At 30.6% G+C, this 23,944-nt stretch overlaps 2 protein-coding genes across 2 annotated transcripts; both read right to left on the bottom strand.

The window, feature by feature from the left end:
- Nucleotides 1-8,403: 8,403 nt before the first annotated feature.
- LOC148202592 (protein neprosin-like) lies at nucleotides 8,404-11,516 on the bottom strand. The gene is made up of 7 exons (XM_088110606.1): nucleotides 11,385-11,516; nucleotides 11,208-11,294; nucleotides 10,883-11,077; nucleotides 10,607-10,774; nucleotides 9,491-9,544; nucleotides 9,120-9,266; nucleotides 8,404-8,931 (listed from the first exon to the last, which is right to left on the bottom strand). Exons 1-7 carry the CDS (start codon nucleotides 11,511-11,513, stop codon nucleotides 8,560-8,562), a joined length of 1,152 nt encoding a protein of 383 aa, XP_087966732.1. The 5' UTR covers nucleotides 11,514-11,516; the 3' UTR covers nucleotides 8,404-8,559.
- A 7,990-nt stretch (nucleotides 11,517-19,506) lies between these two features.
- Nucleotides 19,507-21,255, bottom strand: LOC148202593 (uncharacterized). Its single transcript, XM_088108847.1, has 2 exons — nucleotides 20,734-21,255; nucleotides 19,507-20,308 (listed from the first exon to the last, which is right to left on the bottom strand). Exons 1-2 carry the CDS (start codon nucleotides 21,150-21,152, stop codon nucleotides 20,275-20,277), a joined length of 453 nt encoding a protein of 150 aa, XP_087964973.1. The 5' UTR covers nucleotides 21,153-21,255; the 3' UTR covers nucleotides 19,507-20,274.
- Nucleotides 21,256-23,944: the final 2,689 nt, after the last annotated feature.

The raw sequence follows: 23,944 nt of genomic DNA on the forward strand, positions 1-23,944 counted from the left end.
TATATTACTTTAATAACTAAGGACATTTTGATAATTTTTAATTTCTACCAATTAAATAAATTTTTTAAATTTGTCACATCAATCAAATCCTACACTAATTCTCACAAACTTTACTTCCAAATCCACTCTCAATTACCTCAAAATTCACTCAAATAAACAACAAAAAATTTACCGTCAAATCCATTCAATCACTTTCTCTCAAATCATCTCCCCCAAATCATCTCAAGTAAACAAAACATAAATTTTGTAGTGTGCAATTTACTTTTCTTGCAATTTAGACTTTCGTTTTAGTCATTTTATTCTGTTTTATTCTATTGTTCTTTGTCTTCTGAGATATATGATACATTGTAGATAGGTTCTGATGTCTTTTATGTTAGATGTGCACAAAATTGGGGGATTGACTTTTTAGAATGTCTTTCTGAGAGTAATTGAGATTCTTTTGTCCAGTCTAATGCAAATTTTCTCCTGAATTTTTGTTTTCATCTTATGTTCTTAGTTTCTCATTTGGGTTTCTGGTATTTTATTTGGTTAAATTTTAGGTCAATTTGTTTTGGAAATTGAAACCCATTGTTTCCTTTTCAAATTGTTTTGTTATAAGAAGATCCAGATTCACTACATTGAGCTTTTGTTTTCCAGACCATGTATATAGATATTCTGCATTAGATATTATGCATTGTTGATTACATCTTTCATGCATTGCATTCATTCCCAGTATTCCATTTTAATTTCTTTTGCTTATTTTAGTTAAAGAATTCATAGATTTAAGTTCAGTTTTTCTTTTAGTAATGTTCATTAGTTTAGATTTTTACAATTACATAGTAGTGTAGCTAACATCTTAATTCTGTTCAGCGTAGTCATTTCTTCATTAGTATTGCATTTGGCACATATTATTCTTCCATTCTAGTTTAGGTTTCATATTTGCATTATTGCTTTGTAATTCATTTTTTTAAACAAATTCATAGTGTTACATGCATCCATTAGAATCATGCATTTTCATAAGCATTTAGTTTATTTTCTTTCTATAATTCATTAAATTTTTCCCCACCTAGTTTTAATTTTTAGTAAATAAATAATTAGGCTACAATTCTAAACTTAATAAATATTAGATCCTTGGATTGATTCCCTAGGTTGCCCCTATACTACATTAGTAGAGAATTTAGGTTTGTTGGCTTTAAGGCGACCAAAACCAGTTTAACAAATGGTGTCGTTGTCAGGGACTCGACGAATTGAGTTTTAGGTTGTTTAGTTAGTCTTTGCATTTCTCTGTTGTGTGTTTAGATTTATTTCTTTAGTGAATTTAGGATTTGATTTTGAAGTTGTAGCATTTGTAAATATTGATTTTTGTTTTGTGTGTTTAGATCTTAATTCTGAAATCTGTGATTAGTGTTGCTTTTCAATTGTTTCCTGTGTGCTTGATTGAACATTTGTTTGAAGAGGTTTTGGCTGAGAGTAGGTTCTGCCGTATTTGAGGAATTAATGGGATTAGCTTGGGGTAGTTTTAGTGGTCTGAGAGTGCTATAACTGTTAAGGGAATATAGCTGATTTGTTTATTATGGATGCTCTTGCGAAGAAATCCATGAAAGAATTGGCCAACCAAGCAATGGGTCACGACCTGACATGCACCCACCTACCTCTCGAGCAGAATTCACCCAAGTTTGAGTTGAAGGTTGGCTTTATAAGGCAGTTGCCCATATTCCATGTATGAGAGCATGAAGACCCACATAAGCACATAAAGGACTTTAGCTGGGTGTGCTCCTCCTTGATACCTGCCAGAGTTCCAAATGAAGTAGTTATGATGAGATCATTTCCAATGTCCTGCAAGGTGCAGCAAGAGACTAGTTCATCTATCAGCACTAACCTTTTGGGAATTTCCAAGAGATGCAACAAAGGTTTTTGAACAAGTATTTTCCAGCAACCAAAGTAGCAAGCATTGGGAGGGAGATCACTGTCATTGTGCAGTTTTAAGAAGAAAGCCTGACAAAGTATTAGGAGAGGTTCAATAGGCTTTGCATAGCCTGTCCAAACCACCAAATTTCAGAACCCTTTTTCTTGGTCTACTTCTATGAAGGACTCCTGTACAAGGAAAGGTTTTTGGTTGATGCAGCTGTTGGAGGCTCTCTTCAGGACAAGACTCCAATAGAGCAAGGAAGTTGCTGAGTAAAATGGCTGGAAAATGATCCTGATGAGGTATCTAGTGAGCAAATAATGAAAGTATACTCTGAACTTAACATTCCTATTGATTCCTTTGAGGTTCACGTAGATGTTAACGCTTTTAATCTGTTGAATACTAAACCTATAGAACGTGCCATGAATATTGTTGTTGTCATGCCTGTGCATTCTAACATTCTTTATTCAACATTTCAAATTGAACTTGTTAACATACCAAATGTTGTTTCAGATAAATTTGCCTCAATCAAGTCCTTTCCATTAAATACTCACATATGGCGTTAACTTTTTATTCTTTATGCTTTGTTTCTCTACAACAATAGACCTTTTTGTCAATGCTAAGCCAAATGCACAATCTCTATTTTTCCACCTTCATTACTCTGATTTAGATAACCCATTCCTTGATTATCCAACCCTAAACATTCTTTTATTCTCTCCCACTCATTCTCCACCTCCATTGTCAGCAATCAATTAATCCATCATATCTTTTATTCTCAACATCGTTGCCATCAATTAACACAATACACACAAATCAGAGAGCAAAAACAAAAAAATGGGAACAAGAATTTGATTGGGAGAAAGACGGTTGAATGGTAGTGCTAGGGTCTACAAGAGCCACAAAGTCAACGACATCGCCAGTTATAAACGACATTAGTGTTTACCGGATAAAGGGGCAGTGGCGAGAGGAAGCTTGCCCTAACGGTGTTTGTACATAGAAGAAATGGATGGAGAAGAAAACCCACACGTAGATGAAAAGAACATAAGGATTGAACAATTTCTAGACAGTGGAACGCAGATTGGGCCAAGCCCAAACCTTTTATTTTTCTTCTTCTCAGACAACCACGATCCCTAGGGTTTCTATCACGTCTGATCAAAAAAGCATTGCGTTCTCCTCCATCTCAATACTCCGTCCCCACCAGGGTTGTCATCGTCATCGCCGTCCTTGACAACGGGTCACCTTAATGTTGGATCTTCTTCTTTCTACCACTACAAACCTCATGCCACTACATCTTCATTACTCGAACGAACTGCTTGGGGAGCAAAATATGGTGTTAGGCCCTAGGGTATCGAACTCGCGGAGGTGAAGCCAACATGGATTGCGAACTCGTGCCGTGGTGATGGCTCGTGGCGCTTTCCGAAAACGAGGAAGGCGATTTGGGTTGTTTTACGGGATCCCTTTAATGGCATGTTTTATTTCAGCATTATAGCTTCACAGGGGCGCAAAGAGGACGATGCCTCACGATGGTTTTGCGTATCAGTGGCGGTGTGATTTAGTTCAATGGAGGCACAAAGTGGAGGTTTAGGTGTTGCTGTGATTGGGTTCTCGCGATTAGGTTTCAATTTGCAGGTTTGGGTTGGCAGATTCGCTTCATTAGAGGAAGAAGAATGGGTTTTATATGTTTGAATGAGAAGAATAAGAGGTTCATTTGGATTCATAAAAATGTTTACCTATCAAGTGTGTAGGTCTGCTGTGTTGTAGAGAAAGAGAGGAAAGAGAATAAAAAGTTAACGTCGTTTGTGAGTATTTAACAAAAGGAATTTGATTGAGGAAAATTTTACCAAGTGGGGACCTAATTGAAAGTTATCCAAAACTGGGGACAAAATAGGATATTAAGCCAAATGATTTTAATCATTCTTGCACAATAAAGTGACATAACAAATGTTTAAATCATTAACATGTTACTGTTAGATGTCTTAGTTCATTCATGATTAGTTAAATAAGCCTAAAACAAATTGAGAATTTAGTTTCATGTAATTATAATCGATTACATAAAGGGTATAATCCATTAGAACAAGTCAGAACACTTAGAAAGCTAAACAGGAGCAAATCACTCTATTATAATCGATTACATAAGTTATATAACCGATTAAAACAGAGAAATGGGCATAATATGTTATATAAGTAATATAATCTGTTAAAAAGGAAAATGGATGACTAACTAGGCTAAGTGACAATATAATCGATTATATAAGTTCAATAATCGATTAAAACTGAAAGCAAGGTCTAATCCATTATGCAAGTAGTCTAATTTGTTAAGTCTGTTAGAAGAAGTAATTATAGAAATAAGTGTTGAAATAATCAATTATACATGTGTAATAATCTGTTAAAATATAGGCAAAAGCATAATAGATTTATGATAATATATAATCGATTAAATTGCGTCAGGATTTGAATTTTCTATATAAACCTGACTTGAGACTTGTTTCATTAACGTTTTAATGTTCAAATACTAATATACTTTTTGAGTTTTGTGTATAGGGTCTCTCAAGAATACTAATATACTTTCAAAAACTCGAGGTCTGTTTCTTAGAGGATTTCATGCTTCATTGGTGATGATACATTCAAAGATTCATTCAAGATCAAGTGGACTTCATTGTTGCTAATAATTCTACACTAGAAGAGTGTTTTCTGATCAGTGTATCATTGTTTCTACATTGTGTAGCACCTGTGCGAGTAAGCCAGGTTAGAGATTGAAGGTTTTCATCTCTTGTATTGGGTGAGACTGAGTGTTTGCCTCTCTTATTTGTGTTGTAATGTTATTTGAGGGTGGTGAGGATTGAAATTGAGAGTTTCATTGTATTCTCAACTCAAATTTGATTTAGTGGAAAGCCTCTCAACTCAGGTTGTTGGGAGAAGACTGAATATAGGCTTTTGATAAGCTGAACCAGTATAAATCTTGGTGTTCTTTGATCTTTCTTTTATTTTTTGTTCACTTAGTTAATTCATTTAATCTTTGGGTATTGATTTCAAGTTTTAAGAACTCTTTAAAGATTTGAAAAAGATTTTCAAAAAAGGTTTAAATCCAATTCACCCCCCTCTTGGATTGAGATATAAAGCTTCCTATTTCTAACATTAACCTAGAATGCCAACTTGCTTCGAAGGCGAGCCCACTATGATGTGGGAAAAGGACAAGGAGGCATGCCTCAAGGAGGGGGAGTCTAGCCCTAGGGATTCCAAGGGGCATACTGAGATGGCTGCCATTATGGAGAAGGAACTGAAGCTAAGGAGCTAGACGATGAACCATTTGAGCAGAAGCCACATTGTTGATCATGTCCATCACATCCTAATTGTTGCGATTGAGGCCATACCCAGAACGATTGTTCGAGCGACAGTTGAAGCTTCATAGAGGAGTGATTGGTGTACCTTGGAGTTTAAGTGTGCATGGTAATCTAAGATGTCTTTGTTTTCATTGTTACTAGACCAGATTTCTTAAGAGTCAACATAGAACGATCCTATAGGAAAGAAGGCAAAGGGTTGCTTTGATAGATCAAGGTTACTACACCACAAAAAGGTTCACATTTTTTCTATCAATGCAATAACCTCTTCATTTTTTAACAAATCCAGCTTACCATTTTTCAATTATTCTTTCATTAAGATGCTTCAAACCATAAAAAATATTACGTTTAACTTAGGTATCACCAAATTTCATAGTGAGAGTCCCTTGGTACATTTAATATTGTCTTGGCTATCATCAAGTATGGTCTTTCCAAAATAAGAGTATTACTCTGTTGTTGATTGAGTTGTTTAATGTGGTAAGTCTTGTCGATTCAAATGGTGTTGAAAGACGTGATTATGTTATGGCTCATCGGTTCAGTTGGTTTTGGGAGACGAGTATGCTTGTTATCTTGGCAGTTCAATTGTTGTTGGAATACGATATTGGTGATGTCTCATTAGGTTCAGTTGGTGTTGGAAGGCGAGTTTGTTTGTTATGTCTTCTACCGTAACTATAAATTCGGGGAAAAAAGAGGTTTATTTTGCCCATAAGGCTTTGGTTTGAGTTGGGTAGAGTGCTCTATTTGTGAGGCTTTGGTAAGCTGACAGATTTTAAGAGTTTTGGGAAGCAAGGGAAACAGGTCTTGACTGTAAGGCGTTGGGCTTAAGCAGAATTTTACTCGTAAGGCTTATGGAATTAAGTAGATTTTTTACTCATAAGACTTATGGAAGCAAGAAGAGTAACAATATGGGGAAAAGAAATATTGTTTGGGTATTACTTAGTGGTGATACGATTTGGTGACTTTGATGGATTTGATTTTACTTTTCATATGGATTGGTATGATGGGTATGAGTGGTGTGGGTCAGTCAAACTTTTTTTATATTCATCTTGTGTCTTTTTTCTGGTTAGCTTATTTATTTTTGTACAATGATTGTATAACTCGTGTTGTTATACGAGAGCAGATGTTGTTACTCATGATACTGGAGATTCTTAAAGTGTAGAGACGTACTGGGAAATCTTTTGGGATTTTTCTAAATGTATTTGGAACAATGTTGTTTTATATTGTAATTTTTGAACAACATTTATGTTTGACTTGAAATAAAGTTTTTTTTGTCAGTTTTAACATTAAACAATGTTGTTTTACATTGTAATTTGTGAACAACATTTATGTTTGAATTGAAATAAAGTTTTTTTTTGTCAGTTTTAACATTGCTTGTGTGAATAAATAATGTTTTTCTTGGTTGTTTTCTAAGTTCACTATTTAATAATGGTATTAGAGGTTGTTTTACAAATATAAGTGACATCCTAAAATGGGTGTTACAAAGGTCATCTCATAAGTGATCTAATAACTTAAGCTGTTTTGGCTTGTATAATGTCATAGTCGTCTGACACTCAACTCGTCTTATGACATTAGTTGTCTGGAGTTGTCTAATGCATTAATCGTCTGATGACTTGAATTTTCTTGACTCGTCTAACACCGTACTCATCTAACACCTTAATCGTATAACACAATAACTTAGGTTGTCTAGACATTTAGGTTGTCTAATGCATTTACCTAATGATTTCTACAATTAAAATCATCTAACACCTTGACTCGTCTAATCTTTAAACTTTTCTAATGCTTTAGATTTGGCCTTTGCATTTTCTAATGAGTATAAATCAATTAAGTAATTGCAAGCAATACTACTCATTATATATTTTGATATTCAAACGAATGGACGAATTTCACATTATCACTGTTCATTAGATACTTTTTTTAGTTGTCTAACCACACTTTTTACTTTGACCATAAACTTTATCATCTGGTAGTGTTTTGTTATTCAAAATCTTAACAATTTTGTTGTCTATTTTAACAATTTCCTTCTATAGAATAGAGAAAAGGGAACTAAATAATTGTGTGCATTTTGGGAATACCATTCTAGATGAAATTGAGTAGGAAACCAATGAAATTGGATACTATAACCCTTTTAAGAATTAGATTGGATAAACCGAGCCACTTCTTAGCACTATCGATAATGTTGGCAAGAGTGGTGTGGTAAATTTACCATGGTTAGCATGAAATAGGTAGATGGAAAGGTAGCAACCAACTGATGTAACATACTCAAAAATCAAGAAAAAACATCATTAGTGCATCGAGAATCCATCCATCAATAAACATGACACTTTTTTTTTTTACTTTTAGAAAAGGGTTTTGAAGAAATGACCTTGGAATGTCGACCTCCAAAATGAAAATTGTCAAAATTCAATCTCATATTTCATTATTGAATACAAAGTTTAGGCTAATTAATTCTAACTCAATCCCACTGTACTTCTTATTGGCTTTCAAATTTTGGGGAGGGATTTCTATACCTACATGACTAATTCATGAGACTTGGAATCAACAAAATATTCCGAAACATGTTTATAAGCATCATGTTTTCATTATCCGAACATAAACAGGTTCTTTACCCCATTTATTTTTCTCAGCCTTCAATTCAAGGTCTGTAGACTTTATAAATATTATTTGTTTAGTATTTTATGAAGTATTCACTTAATTCCTTTTTACTATTTATTATATTATTATACTTAATATTACTTATTTCAAAGTCTGAGAATATTTTTGTACATATAGATCTCTCGCCGACCTCGTTTAAAGATCCAATCGTCAATTGCTGTAATTATCAACTCACCTCCTGAAATTCTTATTTTGAAATCATCGTGTTCATCTCTGGGAAGATCATGAACAATTTTTTCGATAGAAGAAAAACTTAATTAATTTTATGTCTAAAATTTTGAAATACAATAAATAAATTTAAGGTTATAGTTAAAAGTAAATTAATCGCCAAAATATTTCATTAATTAGAAACGTGAAACCCAAATAATATATAACATATAAATTAGAATTTTATTCTGAAGTAATGTTACATTACATCCATAAAATTCCATCGGTGGGAGATAAATTTAATATTTATGAGTAACTGACGTTAGTAAAATTCGTCCATTATGAATAAAGAACTATTGGTATAGTTGTCTATCTATAAACAAAAGTTTTGCAACTTATTTCAAAACTAAATTAAAATATGAGAAGAAAAACAATAATATTAATCTTCCACTGCAAAAAAAAAATATTATAAAAGTAGTTTATTGAAAATAATGCTACTTTTTCTTAGTTTCATCTAAAATTTAATTAAAAAGCAAACTAATTGCCACAATTACCACCGGGTCCTCCAAACAGGAGGATGTAACCAAAAGGTTTTTGATCTCCATAGTATCTAACATCGTAACATTTGGAGTTGTCACTGAAAGAACGAGTTTCATATACTTTAGCTCCATGAGTTTTTCTTTCATTATCTTGAATTGAAGTTTCTTTAAAGAAACAAGCGTGCGTAATATTATTATCATGAGGAAAGTGGCCAGATCCCATTTGAGGACTTTGAGTACCAGGACGAGTTCTTGTTCTTCCACCCCAACCTACTTCATCAGCTGAACTCATGTTTGAAAACAATTTTGCCGGAAAATATCCGATAGCCTTATTATCTATACTTATCCACCAATTTTTGGTCACAGAATCCTGAAAACATACACACTTTTATGAAAGAAATATCTAACTCTGTCTAACATACAATATTAATTACTATTTTTTTCTATATGAATTCAGTAAAAAATGTGTATTCAAGAAATCAAAATATATTAATATGTATGAGTTAAATCTAGTACTATCTATTTATTATAGTGAAAGATATATACAATGAATATGACCTGAGAAATGGACCACGCAATATGGTAAATTGGTCCTCCATATTGAGAGACGGGATCTATTTTTGCACCAAGGTAAAGTCTTCTGCTAGTTTGAATATAACCTGCACATTGAAGATTGTAGCATCCTGTCTTCTTAAAGTTGTCTGACTGTAAAATTTTAATATATCAAAATTTGAATAATAATATTAAAATGATATATTAATTGATTCAAATTTATTTAGATGTACAGTAACAATTTAATTATATCTTATAAACGAAATCGAAAAGAGAAAGATATCCTTCGTTAAGTAAGAAAAACTTATTATAGGAATAAATATATGTTATATTTCTATAAACTAAGTATAGAAAAAAAATGAAATGATATATCTTACCGTCCATGATATATAAATATGGGTTAAATAGTCACCATACATCTCTGGAATCACCTGAAATATTAGATTACTTAGAATATATTTTTCTTTTTCAAATTAATACCAATTAAATCATCAAGTAGACATACACAGGACTAAATAAAATTAACTAAATTATACTAAATTTTAGTTAACTGTAATATAATAAACTAAAAACTTAAACTAATTAATATAATATCCAAATTGTATTGTTTTTGAGCTCAATTTTAAACTTATATCAATTAACTAATAACTAAATTTTGCATTCAGAAATAAGTTTACTGTCAGTTTTAAAAAAGCAGTAAAATATCTATTTTATTTGTCAAATTTATTCATTGTCTTTGGTGAATAATTAAGATTATAAAAAGAAATAATATGAGCAAAGTAAACTTTTATCATTTGAATTTAAGCACCTGAACTTGTTAGTGAATTAGCATAATTCAAATCCAAATTGAAACTGTAGTGTATTGATCTTTATTAATATTTTTAATATTGTAAATAATTATTTAAGTTCGTAACTTTGTAATAAATTATTATTAATATATACCAAAACATTGTTATCTTCAAAATCTTTTATGATTTCACCGTTCAAGTGCTTATAGTTATATATTTTATTTACCATTTTATGTAGTTGATAGCATGGTTAACTTTTCAATACAAAATCTAGTTAAGTTATTAGTTAATTGATATAAGTTTAATTTTAAAAACTGAACTCTTAAACAATTTAAATATTATATCAAGTAGTTTAGTTTTTTTTAGTTTATTAAAAATATATTAACTATAATATCTTATGTCCAGTCCTAGACATACACATATACATATGCTCACACACATGCATGTAGTATACATGTACATAGTACATTAGAACATACACATACGTGCACACACACATTTTTATCCAAACAAAAACATAAGCACATAGAGACACACAAAAACACATATGTGCATGCATGTACACACATACACACAAGATCACACACACAAACACACACCCATACTGACATGCACAAGAGCACACACACACATGCCCCCACACTCACAAACACATGCATACATGCACATACATCAAAATTACTAATTGTGAAAATTTCAACTCACATGCCATCCCAATGAGATCTTGTTAGTGGATTCTATGGGACCATTTTGAACCCACAAATGAGACATAGAGATTTGAAACTTGGTATCAACTCGTGGATTAAAAATACTATTTATACCTCCGACTCCGTAATAAGGGCCATAATCTGGTTTAAGGGCAACTTCTGCAATCTGAAAAATTCAATATATTTAAATAAATAGCCAAATTAAAAAAAAATGGAATACAATTTAAAAAAATAAAATATCAACATTTTAAACTACTTTTATAAAAAATCTTACATGAACACCAGGAATATCTTGAACCAATATATGATCGTTGAGTAGTGATTTTTCTCTAATAAAATCATCTTTTGTTGTTCTCAATATAGGAACAGTTCCCATCGGACATTCATCTTTATCCAATCCAAACATGGGTTTTGTTCCTAAAGTTTTTTGTCTTGTCTTTCCCGTTGTAATTTGGAAGTTGGGTTTTCTCTAGAAAAAATAAAGAAACAATTTTCAGAGTATGGGAAACATGGTGGAAGAAGGGTTGAAAGTTAACCACAAATATAAGAAAGAAAATGAAAGTCAAATTTCTTTGTAATTAAAGATTTTAATTATACACCTGCAACTTATGACCCTTTAGTAAAGGATGGTCAAACGATGGTTGTTTGTAAATGTCAATGCAATCAACAATTTGTCCGTTTTCCATCTATCAAATCCAAAATAAAATTATTAAACCATGTAATGTGATATCAACTAAAGGAAGCATATAATGAAATATCAAAAAATTAAAACATACATGAATACTCTTAATAGAAGGCTTATCAACTTTTCTCTCTAACTTCAAATCTTCCTTTAGTATAGATGGAATTCCGTCGCAAACATGACTACTCAAGAAATATAGAACAAATAACAAGATATGAATCATCCTTTTCACCACTACAATAAGTTAGATGAATAATAACGCCAAACATGTGATGTATATATATAGTCATGAGTGTCATAAAGAAAATGTATAATACTCATTGCGTTTCTTCTCATTATTTTAAGTTTTTTCTATAAAATTTGAACAACATATTTAAATTTATTAACTATTGTTATTTATTATATATCAATTAATATAAAATTTAATATTTGCTATTTATTATTTATTATATGGAATTTATTATCGTTTATTATATATCTTTATTAACTTTTAATAAATATGTCAAACGTTCTGCTTCTTCACATTTATATTTTTAATTATATAGTAAGTCATACAAAAGATTTAATATTTAACACTTATTATTTATTATATGGCCTTTATTAACATTCATTTTACGTTTTTATTAACTTTTAATAATTATATATCAGTTATAGTTATAATTATAATTATATATATATATATATATATATATATATATATATGTGTGGTTTCTTTTCATTTATGATTTTAAATATTTTTTAATAAATTTGAGCAAAATATTTAACATATAATTACTATTTTATATTACTTATTATATAGTTATTAATGCATAACACTTAATATTTAGTATTTATTATTTATTATATGGTATTTATAAGCGTTTATTACATATCTTCAATAATTCTTAATAAATATATGTTATTTCTATTTATATATATATATATATATATATATAATTTATTTATTAAAATATATATTCAAAGTCAAGTCAATTTCTTTATTAAATGAATAATAAAGTAACACTAATGCAATGAAGGGAAACAATAATGATTATCTTTTACAATTGACACTTGTCTTCGATCTGAGGTATATCTAGATGAGATAAAAATGGGTGGATTTTTGGCCTCGATTAGGAACCAAGGTAAAAAGTGATAAATTTCTGCCTCAGTTCACCAATACCCAAAGCAGCAAACAAAAAATAAGCTAGCTTTTTGGCAGCGGTTATACATATAACCGCTGCCACATAGTGTGCCATATTTAAATAAATATTTAATTTTATAGGATATGACAGCAACAAGAACCGTTGCCATAGGTCCTTAAAATTTGAAACCATGTATCTTGTTTGAGCTTGGTAGGTTTGTATACCTCTAGTTAATAAATAAAATTAAAGCATGTATAAGTAAAAACAATACCACTAAAAGTATACATATATGAATCACAAGTATATTCTTACAAGTCTAACAAGTGGTATCAAAAGTACATTGGTCCCTGTATCAAAAGTCTTACTAGCAAAAGTACATTGCCCCCACAGATCACCACCAGGCCAAGCACGCTTAACCATAACCAGGCTTTAGCACGCTTAACCATGGAGTTCTTATGAGTCAGGCTACTGAAAAGCAAATGCATTTTGGTGATATGAGTAGTCAAATCAATTCCTTTAAGCTATCCTTCAACTGTATAGTCCCATACCTACACAGTCTCCAGATCCCTCTCATTCCGGTGTATGTTCGATTCGTCCATGTACCCCTTCCACTCGAAGCTGCCAGGAGCCGCTCCTTGTCTGTGCCCCCTGCACCATGCCTCTTGCATCGGCGTCACTCCCCGCCCTCGTTAGTGTCCGGATGTCACAGAAGGGACTCATCCTTGAAGGGGAGAATTATTAAGAATCTAATTGTGAGAAAGTCCCAAATTGGGTAGAAATGATAAAGTGGAGCAGCATATAAAAGTGAAGACCCATTAACCCATTGTATTAAGGTTTTGGGTAGAGAGTGGTGTCAATCCCTTATATGGTTAAGCTCAGATCTCATTGGTATTGTATCTCCTTAGTGAACCTCCTCATTAATTACCTAATAGAGTTGATAAAAAATAAAGCTTTATGATTTGACTTAATAAAATTTTGATATAAATACTTTATAAAAGAAAAATATATAATTTTTATTGTGATCACTCCAAATCTCATTGTCGTAACACGACCTGATACTCTAGGAGACATAAAACTTAATCCATAATCCCTGGATATTTAATTTCCAAATAATGTAGGACGATCAGCTGGTAGAAGAAATAAAGTTTAGGATTATAATTAATTGTAGAATTGTATTATGATTTGACAATGAGTTTTAATATTGTTTTTTTTTATGTTTGGATATTTGAACTCTTCAGCACTTTGAAATTTGTTGAATAATCAAAAGAACAAACTTTTAGTTCACTTTTTTTTATACTACCATTTATTAGGTTAAAAAGTTAAATTATCTATTAAAAATGGATTATATTGAATTATAAAATTATAAATATAGGTAGATAATAACAAATAATAAAATATTCAAATTAGACACGTATTTTATGTAAGAATTAATTATAATAGTGGCGAAGGTTTAGGTGGTGTTTCTTCCCTATCCACATCCCTTGGTTTATGTTTTGACAATGACTTTTAATATTGTGTTTTTTTTATGTTTGGATATTTGAACTCATGAACACTTTGAAATTGTTGAATAATCAAAGAACAAACTTTTAGTTATTTTTTTATACTACCAATTTTTAGGTTTAAAAGTTAAATTATCTATTAAAAATGGATTATATTGAATTATGAAATTGTAAATATTGGTAGACAATAACAAATAATAAAATATTCAAATTAGACAGTCTATGATGTATTTTATCTAAGAATTAATTATAATAGTGGCGAAGGTCTAGGTGGTGCCTCTTCCATGTCCACTTCCCCTTCTTGAAAGCATTCTTATTCTTCCTAAATGAATGTTCATTTGGTACAAAACTCTCATTAGAGTCAAAACATGAATTTTTTCGGTCATGATATAATCTAAAGGCCTTTGTATGCTCCACACAGTGTGAACATGCCAGTTTACCTTAAGTACTTCAACCAGACAAAATACCATAAGTAGAAAAGTCATTAATTGTCCACATAAGCATGACCCTCATCATAAAGTTTTGTCTCCTTGAAATATCATATGTTATGACACTAGTCCACAACTTTTTCAATTCGTCTATCAAGGGTTCTAAGTACACATATATGACTACCTTTGGATTGAATGACCGTAGAATGAGACAAGTCAAAAACATTTAGACATGCAAATTTTTAAAGGAAGATTGTACAGGGTGACAATTACTGACCAACATGAATATGGTATATTTGATGCGTGTACATATGGGTTAAAACCGTTAGAGCATAAACTGAGCCATATATTATGTGGCTCTATGGCAAAGTCAGGATATACTCTATCAAAGTGCTTTCAAGCCTCTCCATGGCATGGAGGACGCAAAACACCATTTGTCGACATGTTCTGATAGTGTCATGTCATTTGCCCTATGTTATCTGAATTAGATGCTTTGCACGGCTCGTATTGCATATGAGCATCATGCACCATGTCTTCCATTGTCATAAATTGGTTATTTGGCTCACCTTCGGTCCAAGTTACATCATTATGTACATAATCTTCTAGCATTCTTAAACCATGATCCGTCCAAATGAAATAATTAGGCTTGAAACCATTTCTGTAGAGGTGAACCTTCACAACTGCTTCTTCTAAAATCTTTGTACAATCGCACTTCAGACATGGACATCAAACTCCTCCCTCATTGTAATAATGGTCTTGTTCACAAGCTTTGGTTATAAACTCTTCAACTCCTAATATAAAAAACTCTTTCAAAGCACATCTTCCTCTATGACACCTGTCATACATCCATGCACAATTTGATGGACCACTAGTGTAGAAACTGCATTTTAACTCGCATAATAGGCTTCGGTTTAGAAAAGACTGAAGCCTATCAAAACGCTATGGCATTTTCGTAGTTATATGTCTCGGTTCAAGGGGTATTGTTAAGACCTCAACAAGCGTACTGAACCATTCAAGTAATATAAAATGGTAAGACCAAGTATCGTTTCCCAAAGAGACTCGTGTGATACTTAAGTAAGATTTAAGTGCAATTAAAATAAACATCATGCATGAATAATAGAATGACCTTGGAGTAACATACTTAATCTCTCCCATTATGAGGACCACTTTATGAGCATGCCTTTTCTATTTCTCAGGTGATAATAATTGTATATATCTTCCACTATTATAAAAATATAGAACTAGATTTAAATCACATGGTATTAATGTATTTTTATTTTTTTAATACAGTTTTTAAACTGAATTCATATAGTGAAAAAAAAATTAATATTGTACGACCGACGTAATTAACACTAGGCATTATTTTATTTTATTTTTCATAAAAGTATGTATGTTTTCAGGATTCCGTGACCAAAAATTGGTGGATAGGTATAGACAATAAATTTGTTGGATATTTTCCAGCAAAATTGCACATGAGTTCAGCTAATGAAGTAAGTTGGAGTGGAAGAATAAGAACTCATTCTAGTACTCAAAGTCCTCTGATGGGGTGGGTATGAACATTTTACTTATTGTGATGATAATTCTCTACATGTTTGTTACTTTAAAGAAGTTTCGATTCAAGATAATGAAAGAAAAACTCATGGAGCTAAAGTACATGAAACTCATTTTTTCACTGACAATCCTAAATGTTATGATGTTAGATACTACGGAGATCAAGAACCTGACTATGGTTATGTTCTCTTGTTTGGAGGACTCGGTGATAATTATGGCAATTAATTTGCTTTTCAATTACATTTTGAATGAATTTAAGAAAAAATATCATGATTTCGAATAAACTACTTTTATAATATTCTTTTTGTTTTTCAGTAGAAGATTAATATTATTGTTATATTTTTTTCTTTTAATTTAGTTTTGAAATAAGTTGCAAAACTTTGGTTAATATTTTGTCTATTAATTTTCTTTTAACTGTAACCTTAAATTTTTTTTATTGTATTTCAAAATTTTAGACATAAAATTAATTAAGTTTAACTATGAACATGATCATTCCAAATAAGAATTTCAGGAGCTGATTTGATAATTGCGATAATTGATGAAGGGATCCTTGTAGGTGGATGAAAGATCTATGTACAAAATATTCTAAGACTCTCAAAAATATATATTAAGTATAATAATATAATAAATAATAAGAAATAATTAAATGAATATTTTATAAAAGTTTTGGACTTTAATTAAAGAGTGAAAAAATAAATGGAGTAAACAAACCTATTTACGTTGGATAATGAAAACATATTGCTTATAAATGTGTTACCTAATATTTTGGTGATTCCAAGTCTTGCTAACACTATCAGTAGTGCTGAGAAGTGGCTAAGGGTTAGTATCCGCTTTCCTTGGTTTTTCTTCAAACTTGAGTCTATCCTACTCAATTTCATCTAGAATTGTATTCTTGAAATCCACACAATTATAGTTATGAAACTTGCAATATTATTTCTCTTTCGCTACAAAATATATATATATATATATATATATATATATATATATATATATATATATATATATATATATATATATATATAAATAAGAGTTATAAAATATCTCCACAATGTTAAGATAAAAATGTCTATAAAATTAGACCGTATTTATGTTTTAAAATTTAACAAATAAAATAAATTAAATAAACATGTGACAAAGTATTACTTTTATGAAAATAATATGATTGAATGAAAAGATTCTTATTGAAAAAGTATTAGTGACACGTAACACGATTAAGACCCTGAGTTAAAGAAATGTCAAATCTCAATCTCAAATATGTTACTATTAATTTAGTTTTTACATATGGTTTTTTATTTCAATTCAGTTCCAAATTATTTTATAATAAAACAATATTATCCCATCCTGAGAACAACTTAAATTTTTTACTAAAGAGTCTGAATAAATTTAAATCATTCAAAATATATATATATATATATATATATATATATATATATTGAATAATTGTTTGACAAAATTATTGTGTTTTAAACATTTTAAATGTAAAAAGGGTGTTTATGTAGTTTATTTTGGGTGGTATTTCGATTAGTTTGTCCCTTTTAGTTGTGGAGGGTTGTTTCCTCCGTCACAACGACATGTTCCTGTAATTTCTCAAATTTTTTTATTTTTAAAACTATCTTTAAATTTTTTTTATTTCTAAAACTATTCTTAAGTGAAAGTTTTACTTTTTATCACAAATTTTTAATTTATTTTTCAAACATTAATTTTACTTTTATTCATATTCTCTTAACACAGCTGCACTTTTATATCAACTAAATCTTCTTCTATCTAGTTGTATCTACTTCAGATATAGATATTTAGTTATCCTTTATTGATGAAGTACATAAAACTATCATGTATTCGATTATACCTAATAATTATTATTGAATTTAATTAATTAATCTTTTAAATTTGAACGATGAAAATAAAATTAATAATGAAAACCTATTTTTCATTTAAGAATAATTTTAAATTTGTGTTCACATATTTCTATTTGTTTTTATTTAGACTTATAAAATTGAATTTATTTTGTAAGAGATTAAATTTTTAGAATTTATATTTTATTGCAATTCATTTAAATTTAATTTCTAAAAAAGTTAAATTTATTTGCACTAATATTTCATATAATTTAATTTGAATTGTACTTAAGTTTTTTTAATCTAATCTAAGTTTATATTTTATTTTTTTAAAATTAGAAAATATAAAATATATATGTGGATATCGAGTGATATAAAAATATATACTATAATATTTTTTGCAGATACTCAACCGATAACATGGTAACTAACGTATCTATCAAACCCTATCTTTTTTTAATTTGGGGAGTTGCTCACCACCCCAAGTGCTCCCTACACTTCCACACTATTTTTTTTTATTTCAAAAATACTCTAAGTCAATTTTACTTTATTTATCATTTTTAAAATCCTAAATCTCCCTACATCCCTCACCTGCCATGTCAGCTTTCTCTTCTACACAGAAACCCTAATTCAGTCACCAACCTTGCTGCCGCCAAACCCTATCTCCACCACCATCAACCTCGCCGTCAGCCGCAAGCCTCCATGGCCACCACCATCAGAACTGCAAATTGCCGTCATCTTCAACCATCACCGTGAATCCTCTATTGACGCCGCCAAACCCTAGCATCGCCACCATCCTCACCACCAGTCCTCAGCGAGTCGCCTCCGCCATTAACGCACCAACGTCTCTCCATGAGCTACTCACACCAGGCCGCACCACGAGAATCACTTTGCGTCGCTGTCGCACCAGCGGCGAAGATCATCTTCTTCACCAAAAACCTCTATTGCAAAACCTTCACCAACCTAAATCACTTTGCTGCGCGAGCTCTTCTTCTCTATCATCTCCTCCCTCGCGTCTTCATCTTCAAATCTGGATTCAGAAAAACCAACCCAAGAATCCCAAATTAAACCTAGAACAAAACCCTAAAAACCCAATGTCGCCGTTGCGACTCGCGAGACCAAGAAGAAACCAAAGCAAACCCAAAACCCAATTGCTCCGTGACGGTCAGGATTGACAAGAGGAAGGTCGAGTCGGGACGTCGTTTTCGCCGTTGTGGAGTGTCCCCGATGCTGGAAAGTTGCCGAAATTAAGATGGTCGCCATAGAAAGAGGAGCAACCATTGAAGTTTTCTCTGACGTTGGTGGAGGAAGTAACTCTCACCTCTTTCTCCGATCAGGTTGGTGGCAGCGACAATGGTAATGGAGTTAGGATTTATGTATAGAAGGAAAAACTGGTCTGGAAGGTATGGTGGTGTAGGGAGATTTAGAATTTTAAAAAAGATAAATAAAGTAGGGTATTTTTGAAAAAAAAAATTAGTATAAATTTGAATGGTGGAGGGAGCCACTCTCCTTGATTTGTTTTGTGTCCTGTTTTAATTATTGCAGTTGGGGGGTGAACTTTAAGGTTCCATCGCACTGTGAGTTGGTGATATTTTTTTATAATTTTATTGATCCTTACTTAATTCCATTAATATCTTTATTTTTTATCTTTCACTTTTGTCTTGGTTTTTAGAAAGTTGAGAATTATAACACTGTCCGATATTATTTGATTGCGCTTGTAATAACGCTTGATAATTTTCTTATATAAAATATTAGAATTATATTATTTATAGATATATAAAAAAATTTGTTCTCCATAAAATAAATATATAATTAATTAATTAAAGATAATATTTCTTGTTACTAATAATTTGGGGGTCGAAACCCTATCATGTACAACCAAGATTCTACATCCCACATCACCATTTTACTAGTTGTGATTATGAATATAAATAAACTTATAGCATAAGTCACTAGTTTTTTTTTTCTTAAAAGTGATAAATATAAATGTTCTATCAATCAAAATATTTGGATATTACACATGGATTGTGACTGGAACAGTTCAAGATAAATGTCTTCTTAACCCATTCTATAACTAAGTTCAATTTATACAATAATAAGAAACGGTTTCATATTTCTTGGATAAATATGGCAGCCATGCAACTCTAGTATTACAATTTATCAGTGTTTTCTAAACTTTCAAATTGAAAGTGTTAACGAACACTAATGAATTTGGTAGTTGCCATTTGTATTCAAGAAGGAAGAATCGATTTCTGTCATTATTGTATAACTTTTGAACCTTACATGTTTGTTATAGGATGAACGAGGAGGACATTTATCTTGATCTGTTACCGTCACAATCAATATACAATATTCAAATATTTTGAATAATAAAATATTTATGTATTTAATTTTTAAAGAAAAACAAAAAAAAAAGGCCTAGTGACTTGCTATAAATTTGTTTATTTTCTTAATTCCAAGCAGTTGCAAATGTTGTACATTTTCGATTTCAACTGAGTTCATCAGCTATTTCTAGCAGGTAAAACTGGTATGCACTGATGTACTGGTTTCGTCTCATATAGTAGAACCCCTCTCTGACTGTGTTTTGCTGTCAAGAAATAAAACTGAAACGATTTAATATACAGAAATTTATCTATCAACTATCAGATAATTGCATTATTAAATTCATTTCAACCTTAATTTATGATTCCATTTTTTTTTATCAGCGAACCTTATCATTCCATTAAAATGATGTGAATGTGTATGCAAAACAAAACATTAGTTGAAAGATACATTACGATGGAATTGTATGCTGCATTTTCATTACGATGTTTTTTGTGTCCACCTAAAAAATGTTAATGAAGAATATTACACAAGTTTGGTTGCAGAACAATAGACATTTTAATTATATGTGGTTGATGGTTGGTTTAATTAGTAAAACAAAAATATTATTAATTAGGATATAGCAAACATATCTTGAAATTGAAGAACAAACATACATTAGAAATTTAAAAAAAAAAATCATAGACTTACTCGGTATTTAATGAATCATCTAGCTGTTTTTCCAAGTGCTCCCAAATGACATCAGCAGATGTTTCGATGTATTCTCGGATGAATGCCATGACCTCAAGCTGTACGTGAGGTTCGTATTTTTTGGCATAACCAATCACGAATCTTACATCGTCGTCATCCTCAATCATCACAGTACGATAAGAAATCTTTAACTGATCATTTGCTTTCACGGGACAACGGTAACACAAATCAACGGTGTATGATTTTCCATTGGAAGCAATGAACAAATTAAGAATTGTTTGTTTGAGAGCCTTTACTGCCATGAAGTTATTCACTTCAAGATATCGTGAAACTTCGCTCACAAATCGTGATGACAGAAGCTCGTCATTGATGACGCGACCGTTGTAGTGCACAAGAGCTATTATGATTTGAAAACACATTCTCTAACGAAAAAGATACAAAGAACAAAATGTGTATATGCAAGATGTGTTTTCTTGAGAGAAACTATGAATAACGATGAAAAATTCTAAGTGTTTTGATTGTGTTACGTAAAAGTTACATGTATTTATAGTGCATCCAGGCACCAAGTTGTCTAAGAGAGAAAACTTTTCATCAGTATGCGACTTTTGTAGTAGTGTGACTTTTGCTGTCAGAAAATTCAATGGCAATTTTGCATTCCAAGGTCTGCGTTTTGGAGGCTGTCAGACTAAATTTTCTGCCTTCTTGGCATTTGGGATTCCATCCACCGAGACATAATTGCATTAATCCAGTTAAAAAGCAAAACAAGAAATAATATTCCATGAAATTCAAATTATTTACAGCTGTAAAATGTTATTACAAGTTACTGCTAATAGTAAAAATAAAAACTGTAACCTCAACAATGTCTGAATGAGATTGTATTATTGTAATTCTCATTTAAAATAACTAAGCTCAGGATTGGAAGCTTAACATAATATCTGTGATTGAGGCTCTTCACTCTAATACATCTCAGCAGCATTTACTGTGTTGCATAACAGAAGCCTTGATGAATTTGAATCTCACCCTTTTGCATGGCTGCCATTTGTACATACACTCAGATCAGACTCAAATATTATATTTCCATGTGTATTCAAGCAGCATGAATCAGTTTCTGTCATTTCTTCATTCGTTTCAACCTTGCACGTCTGTCTTTATCTGTTCAGCCATTAATTCATTAAGTAATAATATTAAATATGACAGCTGTTAAAGATAATATGCAGTAAAATTAACCTCTGTATAAGTTCGGAGCTACCATAAGTCCCAAGAAGAACCTGTCAATAATAATCACAAAATAAATAGTTTCTAGTTTTTCCTCTGTTATATTTAAGCAAAATTTATTCATTTTATTTGTTATTTTAAAGTTTTCAAATAACAGACAAACAATATAAAGTGATAAATGTAATTGTAGAATGATATTCTCTTTTTTCTCTGTGGTTGCTTGAGGATTTCCTTTGGTGCATCACAGCTGTAACTGGAATAGTTTTCGAAACAATAATTCTTTGAAACCAGAAAATGACAAATTTTCTTTTTAATTATTTCCTGAAAAAGGCAGAAAATGCATCTCAGACAGCCATGCATTGGTCTTTTGCATGCCAATTTTGTTTTGACAGATCAGAAGAAGACAGAGAACAGTGTTCAGAGGTTAAAATTCTCTTAAATGATGTTTAAGTAAAATTAGTGTGAAAATTTACATTCTAACATTAACTTATATATGAGGGCTCACATTGTTAGGTATGAATTGAATTAATTATTGGATTATTAGTGTACTAAATATATTGGTTAAACTGAATCACATTATATCATAATTTCAAGTCCTATATATTCTAATTTATGGTTATATGCATTGGTGAGATTCAATGTTCATTTTAATCTATACATCACATTTTTTTTATATTCAATAATGCACTGTGTTGTTAACTATGTATACAGTCACATGTTTTAAATAAATATCATGATGAATTAACTCTAATTATGTAATATTTTTATAACCAATTGGGGCAAAACATGTTACTAATGGTTTGTAATTTCAATTTTGTAAATCATATCACTGAAAGAATTGTCTTTAACCTTTTAGATTAAGATTTTATCCTTTCATAATAATATGGTTTCGAACTACAACTACAATTCATTAGTTACATGCTTGGACCCAATTGATTGTAAAAATTTACATTCAAATCAACAATGATATTTAAGCAAATGCATGTAACAATATATATGATCCTAAATCATAATTTGGCTAACAACAACAAAATGCAGAAATCAATATGAAAAAAAAATTGTTAAACTGATTAAAATGGATATCATCAAATCTCACCAATATTTATAGACATGAGTCAGAATGGGTTCCAACAACAACTAAACACAAAATAAAGATATATATTTTCAAATTAACCAAAACATGTGCATGTAAATTAATATGCTAATTAAACAAAGCAATTTTTTCGTTCACAATAAAGAACAAGATGAGTAGTAGTATAAGAGTCTATGCAAAAAAACAATTTTGAGAAATACTATCTGGATAATGCCATTAATGTTGCTGTCTCCTCCACAATGATGTTTCTCTTCTTACTTGTCTGCAAAATGGCATGGTTTAGAAGATGGACTAATATGAAATATTATTTCTAAATAAAATATTTTTATCGCTTTAACAAAATTTTCTTGTTATATAAACATCTAGAATGTCTGATAATTTAGTGCTTCATTTCTGAGATAAATTAGCTATTTTACTTTCTTTCTTTTTATGATTTGTATAAAATAAACATTTTCTTAAAGAAGTTACCTGTACACCTAAAAAGAAGTTGTTAAAAATAAACAAAATGTTTAATATTAAAAGAAAGCACAAACTTTAAGCTGCTATTATATATAAAATAGTTGTCCACAATATATACAGGGCAAGTACATAGAGCAGATATCATATACTTTAAAGCATGTTTTTTAACAGACATGGGTGTAATTTTTTTTTTTATGTTTATAAACTGAACAAAATAGTTTATACCGTTTCTTTAATTATCTTAAAATAAATAAGAATAATTAGTTATTAAGAAAAAAAAATTAAAACTGAAACAAATTGATATTATTTAAAAAAAATTGAAATACACTCGTTTAAAACAAAATTTTCCCAATAATTTAACATAAAATATAAAAAGCTATATTAGTGGAGAACTTACTAACCTCAGACATGGCTACCGGAGCAACAAAACTACGATGATGTGAA

Source organism: Vigna umbellata, chromosome 3 (assembly GCF_029865625.1).
Source record: "Vigna umbellata cultivar VRB3 chromosome 3, Vumbellata_1.0, whole genome shotgun sequence".
Classification (NCBI taxonomy): Eukaryota; Viridiplantae; Streptophyta; class Magnoliopsida; order Fabales; family Fabaceae; genus Vigna; species Vigna umbellata.